This window comes from Dendropsophus ebraccatus, chromosome 5 (genome assembly GCF_027789765.1).
Source record: "Dendropsophus ebraccatus isolate aDenEbr1 chromosome 5, aDenEbr1.pat, whole genome shotgun sequence".
Taxonomy (NCBI): Eukaryota; Metazoa; Chordata; class Amphibia; order Anura; family Hylidae; genus Dendropsophus; species Dendropsophus ebraccatus.
The window spans coordinates 160623161-160635697 of record NC_091458.1 but is presented as its reverse complement, the minus strand read 5'-3'; the positions used below and the strand labels follow the sequence as shown (position 1 = coordinate 160635697).

The following is a 12537-nucleotide window of genomic DNA, read 5'->3' as shown; positions in this document are numbered from 1 at the left end:
GTTAGATTGAAAAAGTAGGCACTATGGATGACAAAGACAGATAAAAAAGTGGCTTGGGCTCCAATGTATAGCATGCTTATCTGACAATAGGCTAAAGGCCGTATTAGAAAGCCCAACCTATGAGGTAGGCAAGTGCCGATCTAATAGTTTGGTGCTCGCTTCCAGAGCCTACTAGATGGCTATTAGACACTTCTTGTCCCAGATGGCACTGTCAGCCAGCAGAAGACAGTCTTAGCTTATGTTTCCATACCAGTGATTGGACACCATTTGGGGGAGAAGGTTGGTAAAAGTTGGGACCAATAACTCAATGGTCACTCTGTTTGAGTTCCAATGATCCTTCCAGAAACTTCCAGAAGGTCAACCATCTTATAGATGAATGAGAATTACTCTATGTCTATGGCAATAATAAGGGAGCAGATAAAGGTCCCCCGTATGTCCAGATTCCCTCCCCAGTGGAAGTGGTGTGGATACTTTCTGCTGAGCTAGAGTTACTCATTAAGGAGCAATTGATTATATTCACAGATTTATGATGCTTCTTTATGCTCCATCGAGCCGTTGTGGTGAGTAGATGAGTGCAGAGACAGAGACAGGACGGGTCTATAACTGGCCACAGATATTGTCATCCTCCTCATATTAATGGCCTGTGTGCGATTACCATTCCCTGTTTTTTATCCGCAATAAGACGAGGTAACATCATGGATGCAGCCACTGATTACAAGTCCTTTGACCATGAATATCTGTATATATGTTCTTACAAAGCAATGTGACCTATCACGCTACCACAAATCTGGCTATTTGGCTTAACAAATGGATCCCAATAAATTCCAATAAATGTACAGCCACTATAAGCCGGCAGAAAAGCCGGAGCCCTACAGCCCGTAGAACAGCGCAGAACAGCCGGAGCCCTGCAGCCGGCAGAACAGCCGGAGCCCTACAGCCCGTAGAACAGCGCAGAACAGCCGGAGCCCTGCAGCCCGTAGAACAACGCAGAACACCCGAAGCCCTACAGCCCGTAGAACAGCCGGAGCCCTTACTGCCTGTGCTATTACACACACAGACAGCGAGTAGGAGGGCCCGCGGAGAACAGTGGGTGGGGCTGCCCTGGTGATCCTTAGATCGTCCAGGCTGCCCACTGAAATCAGTGGTGATGTGCTGCCACAGAGTGACGAGCAGCAGAGCGTTGCCGATGAGACCGTTGCGTCATTGATCGTGATTAGGCAACATTGTGCATGTCCAATTATTAGCCAAGTACGGAGGGTAGTGTGTAATAAGGCCTTTATGGATATAACTAAGTTTGTGGATCTAAAGGTTTGCCGTGCCAGGTAGAATCTTGTGATGAATGACTTTCTCGTTTATAAGAGATCATAGCGAAAAAAGTCGTCCATCTGTTAATATCGACAGCCACCAAAAATGATTATGGTCACTACTAGCCGCCAGCATTATCAATAGACGGACGCCTTCCCATGATATAAATGTTCCCCTAGTGGTAACATAGCCTTAGGATCCTATTAGTTGAAGCAATTTTTGAAGGTTTACTGATAAACGATCTCAAACAAGATTATCGTTAACCTGAAATCGTTCACCATATTGCACAGGATAGTCGTTATAACAATCGTTTACTCCATCTGATTCCAGCATGAGAATGAACGATGTGGAATTACACTGAACGATTAGCAAACGATTAACAATTATTTTAGGATCAGCTCTATATCAATGATCAACGACATACAAAGATTTTTCGATCGTTGCCTGCAGACACAGAACGCTTATTGTTTAAATTTGAACGATAACTATTTTCCGCACCATAATCACCCTCTACAATAAGGCCCCTTACCTGCGCTTTAATACAGACCAGATTGGGTTTTTTTTTTTTTTTTTTTTTAAAGTGACGGGCTACAAAAAGTATTTACACCTTCTTCTATTCTACAGTATATAAACCTATGAGAAAGTATAAGAGAAGGAAACCCAACCAGTGAATACCAGTAATGAGCGGCATCCAACGAGGAACATTCAGAGCCTGAACCATTATTTGTACTTGTTATTTATCAGTGTTATTTTTTACCCACCGAGTTCTTATTCTTATTCTTTGCAGTTTTCTTATGTAATTTATGTGTTTTTCGATTCACATAAAACCAGCAGTGCTATCCGTTTCCCCCATACATCAGCCTGTCTAATTCTTGGCTCTATTTCTATGATTTTCTTTTATTTAAGACTCCCCTATTACACTTTTCGTGAAGTTTTTAAATCACAGGTGGCCTCCCTCGTTCTTCACAGATTCCAAATAGAAAATTCCAGAGAAATTGTATTTTCCTTGTATCCTACAACTCATATTTTACAGAGAACCTAAAGAGGTAATTATGGAAAACACAAAAAGAAAGGTTCCCGAAGTGTAATCTTTTTATCGTGTTTAATCGCGCCCGATTCTCTCTACATAAACATCTGAACCAGAGATTTTCCTATTTTCTTAAGAAATGGTTTACAATAATCACACATATGTATTATCAATTACAGCGTCTTGTTTGGGACGCGGCCAGCTCGGTGCACAGAACGCTCTTTCATTATATCCAGGACAAATTTATGAAACTACAAGATTTAAAATCATTTGCTGGCAGAAGTATTTGGCATCATAACACTAATACAGATACAGATACATAATACAGATAAAACTAATACATGGTCTGTGCTGGATAGACTAATAATCCCGAGTGTCTATGGGACCATGCACAGACCGGGACCATACAGCACCTTCAGCAGCTCCCAGATACCTTACAATTTTATTGTTTTTAGCTCAAGTGTGACATCTTCAATGAGTGAATCCGGAACCATAGTCATAGACAGACATAACCATAGTCATAGAGAGACATAACCATAGTCATAGAGAGACCTAACCATAGTCATAGAGAGACATAACCATAGTCATAGAGAGACCTAACCATAGTCATTGAGAGACCTAACCATAGTCATAGAGAGACATAACCATAGTCATAGAGAGACCTAACCATAGTCATAGAGAGACATAACCATAGTCATAGAGAGACCTAACCATAGTCATAGAGAGACCTAACCATAGTCATAGAGAGACATAACCATAGTCATAGAGAGACCTAACCATAGTCATAGAGAGACCTAACCATAGTCATAGAGAGACCTAACCATAGTCATAGAGAGACCTAACCATAGTCATAGAGAGACATAACCATAGTCATAGAGAGACCTAAGCATAGTCATAGAGAGACCTAACCATAGTCATAGAGAGACATAACCATAGTCATAGAGAGACATAAGCATAGTCATAGAGAGACCTAAGCATAGTCATAGAGAGACATAACCATAGTCATAGAGAGACATAACCATAGTCATAGAGAGACCTAAGCATAGTCATAGAGAGACCTAAGCATAGTCATAGAGAGACCTAACCATAGTCATAGAGAGACCTAAGCATAGTCATAGAGAGACCTAAGCATAGTCATAGAGAGACCTAACCATAGTCATAGAGAGACATAAGCATAGTCATAGAGAGACCTAACCATAGTCATAGTGAGACATAACCATAGTCATAGAGAGACATAAGCATAGTCATAGAGAGACATGACCATAGTCATAGAGAGACCTAACCATAGTCATAGAGAGACCTAACCATAGTCATAGAGAGACATAACCATAGTCATAGAGAGACCTAAGCATAGTCATAGAGAGACCTAACCATAGTCATAGAGAGACCTAACCATAGTCATAGAGAGACATAACCATAGTCATAGAGAGACATGACCATAGTCATAGAGAGTCTACTGGCCGGGATGGACTTCACTGACACTGAATGGCCGGTGTCATACATAGTGTGAACCCGGCCTTAATGTGTTAACTACATGTAAATATGGGAAGTATCTGTACGTTTCCTTGTAATGTTCAAATAATTATTAAACGTGACCAATAAAAGCTCAACATCTACTACCTAGTATATACAGCATAGCAGCCTTTTACTACATTGCACCATGTTTATGGGGATACAGAAAATATTATTATTATTATTATTATTATTATTGTAGGATCCTATCAGAATATTCTGTAATGGTGGAAAGCATCCCAGCTTCCCCCAGTCTCAGACCTTACACACCCAGCATAATTGATGGAGTTGTGGAGACACATTTATAGTCGGAGAGGTGCACCCACCATGTTACTGTAACACCCGTCTGACAAGTCCAACAAAACATCATAAAAAAGCTAATTAGAAATATGAAAAACAAATGAACAACAAAGGCAATTACACAGTTTTCACCATTGGAGGAAAAATAGAAAGTAATAAAGACAATGGGTTCTGGCTCATCATCAAAGACAAGAGAATAACCCCGGCAGAAACACGGAGGAGCCTCCTAAATCATGTCAAGTGTTTCCCTGCCAGCACATCCTCCGTCTCATTGTGACTTTCACACATGCTTACACAACATATTATAAAGCTGGCACTAACATCGCTTTAGAATCTAGTCAGGATATGCTCAATCTAATAACGAAAGAAGATAGACAGAGATAGATGGAGATAGAGATAGACGGAGATAGATGGAGATAGACGGAGATAGAGATAAACGGAGATAGACGGAGATAGATGGAGATCGGCAATTAGGTTGTGATCCTAAAAAAGTATTAAAACAGAAAAGCCTGATACAGAAAGGATTCCTATCATGTGTGATGGTGCGTTCCTGCAACTGCTATGGATGCTCAAGATCTGAGCGGCGTAAGGCATCAAACTCCCTTGCTCCCCTCCAGTCCAAACCCATCTCTTCAAACTAGGCTACAACCTATAATAATTCTGCATCAAACTGTGACTGGCTGCACTTTACCTCCTGTCTCTCTCATCGTACCTTATAGATTGTAAGCCCTCATGGGCAGGCTCCTCTCCCCCTATGTAATCCCTGGCGGGCAGGCTCCTCTCCCCCTATGTAATACCTGGCGGGCAGGCTCCTCTCTCCCTATGTAATACCTGGCAGGCAGGCTCCTCTCTCTCTATGTAATACCTGGCAGGCAGGCTCCTCTCTCCCTATGTAATACCTGGCGGGCAGGCTCCTCTCTCCCTATGTAATACCTAGCGGGCAGGCTCCTCTCTCCCTATGTAATACCTGGCGGGCAGGCTCCTCTCTCCCTATGTAATACCTGGCGGGCAGGCTCCTCTCTCTCTATGTAATACCTGGCGGGCAGGCTCCTCTCTCCCCATGTAATACCTGGCGGGCAGGCTCCTCTTTTCCTATGTAATACCTGGCGGGCAGGCTCCTCTCTCCCTATGTAATACCTGGCGGGCAGGCTCCTCTCTCCCTATGTAATACCTGGCGGGCAGGCTCCTCTCTCCCTATGTAATACCTGGCGGGCAGGCTCCTCTCTCCCTATGTAATACCTGGCGGGCAGGCTCCTCTCTCCCTATGTAATACCTGGCGGGCAGGCTCCTCTCTCCCTATGTAATACCTGGCGGGCAGGCTCCTCTCTCCCTATGTAATACCTGGCGGGCAGGCTCCTCTCTCCCTATGTAATACCTGGCGGGCAGGCTCCTCTCTCCCTATGTAATACCTGGCAGGCAGGCTCCTCTCTCCCTATGTAATACCTGGCGGGCAGGCTCCTCTCTCCCTATGTAATACATGGCGGGCAGGCTCCTCTCTCCCTATGTAATACCTGGCGGGCAGGCTCCTCTCTCCCCATGTAATACCTGGTGGGCAGGCTCCTCTCTCCCTATGTAATACCTGGCAGGCAGGCTCCTCTCTCCCCATGTAATACCTGGCGGGCAGGCTCCTCTCTCCCTATGTAATACCTGGCGGGCAGGCTGGCGGGCAGGCTCCTCTCTCCCTATGTAATACCTGGCGGGCAGGCTCCTCTCTCCCTATGTACCTGTCGGCCATTTGCCTTCATGTAATGTGTTTTTGATCTTGTATTGTTCCTGTTTGTTACCCCCATCTCTTGCTTTGGAATTAAGGGCGCTCTATAAATAAATAAATAATAATAACAAAACAGATGCAATTGTGTGCAATCCATTTGGATCCATTTTTCCATTGACTTTCATTATAAATAAATTTATATTAGATTTATATATGTGAAGCGGATGGCAAAAACGAAGTGTGACCCCAACCACACTGGAGACTTTCCACAGCATTGTGGGAACCTCCATCTATCCTGACAATGTTAAAGAGCACAACACCGAACTACTAGAAGACCTTGGCTATAAGTAACTGAATTACATTTTTCCTGTGAAGGTTTTATAGTACAAGAACATCTCCGAATATTCTGACCTTCCTCTAGTTGGATGATGGAGAACATATATATCCTGTACCGGGTTTTACACTGCAGAGCGACGCTCCGTTATTTGGTTCTATAATATTTTTCAGACAATTTTACTTAAAAGCAATGTGCTAAATAAAGGCCCATTTACACAGTTACAAACATTTGCTCTTTATACTCGGCACATCATATTGTTGGGTGAGAATAAGACCTGAAGAAACCCTTCATAGATGCTCCGTGCCTACAAGCTTACACTATTCCTTTGGAGAGCTTACAATGCCCCAACCATCCTGGAACTTACAGTAATCTTATTGACTTGTTGGGCGGCGTGTCACAGGGGCAGAGTCTAGAGCATCCATGGCCTAGGTCTGCAGGTCTAGAGCATCCGTGGCCTAGGTCTGCAGGTCTATAGCATCCGTGGCCTAGGTCTGCAGGTCTAGAGCATCCGTGGCCTAGGTCTGCAGGTCTAGAGCATCCGTGGCCTAGGTCTGCAGGTCTAGAGCATCCGTGGCCTGGGTCTGCAGGTCTAGAGCATCCGTGGCCCAGGTCTGCAGGTCTAGAGCATCCGTGGCCTAGGTCTGCAGGTCTAGAGCATCCGTGGCCTAGGGCTGCAGGTCTACAGTATCCGTGGCCTAGGTCTGCAGGTCTAGAGCATCTGTGGCCTAGGTCTGCAGGTCTAGAGCATCTGTGGCCTAGGTCTGCAGGTCTACAGTATCCGTGGCCTAGGTCTGCAGGTCTAGAGCATCCGTGGCCTAGGTCTGCAGGTCTGGGGCATCGGTGACCTAGGTCTGCAGGTCTGGGGCATCCGTGAATTAGGTCTGCAGGTCTAGAGCATCTGTGGCCTAGGTCTGCAGGTCTAGAGCATCTGTGGCCTATGTCTGCAGGTCTAGAGCATCTGTGGCCTATGTCTGCAGGTCTAGAGCATCTGTGGCCTAGGGCTGCAGGTCTACAGTATCTGTGGCCTAGGTCTGCAGGTCTAGAGCATCGGTGACCTAGGTCTGCAGGTCTGGGGCATCCGTGACCTAGGTCTGCAGGCCTAGAGCATCTGTGGCCTAGGTCTGCAGCTCTAGAGCATCCGTGACCTAGGTCTGCAGGTCTGGGGCATCCGTGACCTAGGTCTGCAGGTCTAAGGCATGGATGATGTAGGTCCTGCCCCTTTGACACTGTGCCACGCCTCACTGCCTGAATAAAATTATTTTTTTTACCAGAACACTGGCCCCAGGAGACAGATAGGCCCTTGGACCAGGCATGGGTTGAGAATAGCTAACGAATGGTTACAGGGATTTGGGGGGAAGGGGTGTTCTGGCAATACAGATTCACTTTAAATGCATGAGAACACAACTAAAGGATATATTAAGAGGGTTTTTCTTTCATCCTTCATTTACATGATAATTATGTTTAGGGGCCAGAAGACCTCGTCTTAAAGTCAAACATTATACTAACAATCATTTACCGATGCAATAAAAATAACGATAGAAATAAGAATAAGAAGGAAGTGCTGCCCGAATGTTTAAATGCTGTAAAAACCGCATGAAATGATGTAGAAATCAAGAAGCAATAAATATCTGAGATGAAAGGGTTATTCCATGCGATACAAAATGTCCCCCGACACAACCAAGTGAGAGCAGGAATTGTGAACACAACAGATATAAGTGTCTGTAACATCCCATAACCTCCTGTGAGGAGGTCGCCTTATTAAATCTATGGAAATAAATGAAATTATTTATCTTTATAATTGGACATTACAGAGATGGATTGGGATGGGAAGGGTTCCGGCTGTGTACCATGCAGTCAGCTTACAAGATAATGGGGGGGGGGGGGGGGTCTCGGGGACTCACTATTGTGCAAGTCTTTGTCTAATATAATGTAAGATCCATTGTTTTAGTCCTAACTAGACTATAATCCAGAAATTATTTGTAGGATTTTCTATTTCTCTTTGTTTAATGTTTCCTCCTGGTATAGCAGTATAGGTGGAGTACGGAGATGAGCCCGCCGGAGTTGCGCCCATCTATAGTATACTGCTATTTTTCCATTCTCTTTAATTATACGGCAGTAGTGCATAAAAGAGCACAAATAATAGGTGATATATTGGTGGGGACAGTGGAAATTCAGGGGACTGAGGTCCCATAGCACTATGTATTAGTGAGATCTCTGGAGCTGTGTGTGAGGGACTACTGTGTATACAGATCAGTGGAGGAAGACAGGAGAGGTGACTGCGGTAACTGGGCAGCTACTAAGGACCATTCTGCAATGCACTCTGGGGAAATACAGCTACTTCCTACAGCCGCCCACAGATGGTGGACAGACCAGAGTTCTCCGCACCATCTACAAGATGAGATGCTGCACAGTCCATACATACCTGTTTAATATTTGTCTGTGTTTTCTTTCTGCTCTTAAATATCTTTAATTTAATCAGTGGACAGTGTCACCTAGGCGGGGCTTCATGGCAGTTAGGCCCCCTCTCCTATATAGACAGTGTCACCTAGGCGGGGCTTCATGGCAGTTGGGCCCCCTCTCCTATATAGACAGTGTCACCTAAACGGGGCTTCATGGCAGTTGGGCCCCCTCTCCTGTATGGACAATGTCACCTAGGTAGGGCTTCACAGCAGTTGGACCCCCTCTCGTATATATGGACAGTGTCACCTAGACGGGGCTTCATGGTAGTTGGGCCACCTCTCCTATATGGACAGTGTCGTCTATGGCGGGGCCTTATGGCAGTTGGGCCCCCTCTCCTATATATGGACAGTGTCGTCTATGGCGGGGCTTCATGGCAGTTTGGCCCCCCTCTCCTATATGTACAGTGTCACCTAGGCGGGGCTTCATGGCAGTTGGGCCCCCCACTCCTATATGTACAGTGTCACCTAGGCGGGGCTTCAGTGTAGTTGGGCCCCTTCTACTATATGGACAGTGTCACCTAGGTGGGGCTTCATGGCAGTTGGGCCTCCCTCTCCTATATGTACAGTGTCACCTAGGCAGGGCTTCAGTGTAGTTGGGCCCCCCTCTCCTATATGTACAGTGTCACCTAGGCAGGGCTTCAGTGTAGTTGGGCCCCCTCTCCTATATGGACAGTGTCACCTAGGCAGGGCTTCACGGCAGTTGAGCCCCCTCTTTTATATGGACTGTGTCACCTAGGTGGGGCTTCATGGCAGTTGGGCAACCTCTCCTATAGGGGAGAGGGAGCCTAACTACCATCAATCCCTGCCTAGGTGACACTGTCTACCAATAAAATAAAGTGATTTTAGAGTGGAAAAAAAACACAGACAAGTGTTATACAGATATATATAGAATGTGCAGCATCTAAGCTTGTGGATGGTGCGGAGAATCGCACATAGAGTAAGGGGGAGGGGTGACAATATCACTTTCAAGCAAATACATATTGATCTAGCAGTGTGGAACTGTGACAATGGTATATAGTAAAACATGACAAGTTTGATGTAAAACAAAAAAAAGAATAGTTGGACCTCTTATCACACCTCTTTTTTGTACCTGTTCCTGATACCACCGCGTCTCGGTTTGGAGATTCCGACATGGCATCAGCTAACCGTTCACGGAGACCTTCATCGGTGCTTTCAATAGAAGAGATATGACGTAAGCCAAAACTATCTGGCCAGCTACCACATACTTCCAGCAGGGTCACACTCCTGTCATAGGCACCTAGAGCAAACCAGAGAAAAATACATTATATACATATTTTTGCCCAAATATTTTTGAACTTTATACGTATAGTCTTTAATTTTTTTGATAAGTTAACAGAATTAAACTTCTTTTATTCTATGCTAAAAAAGTTACGTACAGACTAATAAAGAACACAGAAGCAATAACTGGAACAACATATTTTGACCAATAACACAAACATTTATCTACAACTTGCAGGTTGTATATAGACATTAGCTATATATGAGGCTATCCTTTATAGTAAAACACAGACAGATAGCAGAAACAATACAATGTATGGCTGTTCTGCTTCCGCCCAGTACAGAAGACGACTCCACCAGACTAAACTTGTCGCCAGAAATTGTCATAGCCACTGAGAAATTCTAGATGGTGTGGAAATATTTCACGTCCCGTCCCCGGTTTGTTGAGATAATAAATGTATAACATTACGGCTATGTTCACACACTATTTTGCAGCCGTCTTTTTGGACCGCCATCAATTTGGCAGCAAATTTCACAGTTATGGCCAAAAATAATGATCATGACCCAACGGGGGTGCACATATAGTTTATTGGTCCTGTATAGTGAACACACTTTGAGAGGTCGGTGACTGGGCCAGGATATCGCTGCCTTGGCTGCACAGCGCGGGTATGAGGTCCAGTAAACATATGTTCTTTGTGATTTTCTCCCCACTATGAATCCCCAACCAACCCCCCACCCCCGCCGGACTTCTCCTTTAAACAAAATATTGGATTTAGAGATAATATTAACTGTTGTAAAAATTTTTATATCCAATTGTTTGGTTAGTAGAATAGTTTTCAGCAATTTGTTAACCTAGAGGGTTTTTTTCCGTAGTGGTTCGGCTCTCCCACTGCCTTGGTCATACATGATGGGTTCATAGATGGCAGAAGGACACTATAAAAATGGAGGAAGCACTTTTGGAATCTTTTGAATTAAACTGAGACATCAAATCTGAACTTTTTATCCAAACGCAGTAATAATCAAGTGGGCGATATCCACCTGTAGCCGACACCATGGGTGACCTTGTCAAGAAGACCAGCCATGAACCAGGAGAAATGATTTCTGTGTCTGCACTTGAACAGTTTTTCTGCTTTTCATTTGTTCACATGGAAACAAACATTCACGGTTGAGCAATTCAATGTTTATGGAAAGAACTTTCGGTGGGCAGACACATCCTGCATGGCTGATGGCCATGACATTTCTATGGCCAGCTTTACCTCCAGAGCATCTAGTCATCTTACTAAAGAGAGACCATGTGTGTTATTCGAGTCATTTTTATCTCACTAACATTGTGTGAAATGTTCAAAGGCTGGACCCTAAAAGCACATGGTTCTAAAATAAAATACAAAAAAAAAACATTGGCCAATTGAGGTATTTATTGTAAAGTGCCAACAATGAGTTCTCATGAGGAACAAGACAGTGATCAAAAGCGTTTCATACGCGAAAATTATTGGTTAGGTCTTCTAACATGTAGACCATAGGTTTATGGATGTCCATTCATTCCCACTAAAGCCTCCAAATGTTATAAAATACATGAAAATATAAAAAGAAGAGATGAGCAAACTTGAGGAAAGTTCTGGTTTGTACAAATCCAATCGATTGGCATTTTAATCCCGTTGCCTGGAGAAGTTGGATGTCGCTCGGGTACTGCCTGGAAAACATGGATACACTCTATGGTCTATGGCTATATCCACACTTTCCAGACAGTCCTCAGGCTGCATCCACCTTCTCCAGGCAGAGGGATTCAAATGACGATTGTTCGTGTTCGTGCAAACTAGAACTTTCGGCAAGTTCGCTCATCTCTACTAACAGGTGGTTAGAAAATACACCCCAATCCACTAGTGCAAACCACAGGCACATGATGGGTAACGTGCCACACAATACAGGGCTACCACAAAAGTCTCTGGCTTTTGGCAACTGGTAACTAGAAGCCTTTTTGTGCTCTATAGTGCACTACAAAGATGGTCGCTAATAGTATTTTCTGTATAGTAAAAAAGCTTACTTTACTTTACAGATAGATCCTGTTGTTTCCTCTATCCAATCCAATGTCCCCGTCCAGACCTACAGCTTCCACCACCCCGGAGGCCATCGGCCATCCACTTACCAATGAGAACGTCACTGACTGAATGTTTGCCTTCTCTTTAGTTATTCAGGGACAATACGAGCTGGACCGCGAGTATACATCTTATTATACAGATGAAGAAAGGACCTTAGTAAGGGAAGGTTATTCAAAGACAAGGACATCGTAAAGTGAGGAATTATTATATTTGCCTGGAAAAACTGTTTACATTAAAGCACTTTAGATGAGTGGTCAGAATTACTACTACACACCATATTACTGCAGATTTCCATACAATGGGGTAGATTTATTACTTCTTACTGTATCCAGGTTTAGTCTCCGGAATGAAGCTATATACCAGCTATACTTACTGTATCCAGGTCCAGTCTCCTGAATAAAGCTATATACCAGCTATACTTACTGTATCCAGGTCCAGTCTCCTGAATAAAGCTATATACCAGGTATACTTACTGTATCCAGGTCCAGTCTACTGAATGAAACAATATAACAGCTATACTTACTGTATCCAGGTCCAGCCTCCTGAAGGCA

General features: G+C 44.1%; 1 protein-coding gene across 3 annotated transcripts in view; it reads right to left on the bottom strand.

Moving 5' to 3' along the window:
• The window catches only part of BCAS3 (BCAS3 microtubule associated cell migration factor), a 657814-nt gene that overhangs the window by 27271 nt on the left and 618006 nt on the right, over positions 1-12537 (bottom strand). For 2 of the 3 annotated variants that reach the window (XM_069971782.1, XM_069971780.1), the window contains one exon: positions 9742-9909. In XM_069971782.1, the coding sequence (XP_069827883.1) occupies positions 9742-9909 (168 nt within the window). Of the gene's footprint in view, positions 1-9728; positions 9910-12537 lie in introns of all 3 variants that reach the window. The other variant, XM_069971781.1, reaches the window with a different exon arrangement.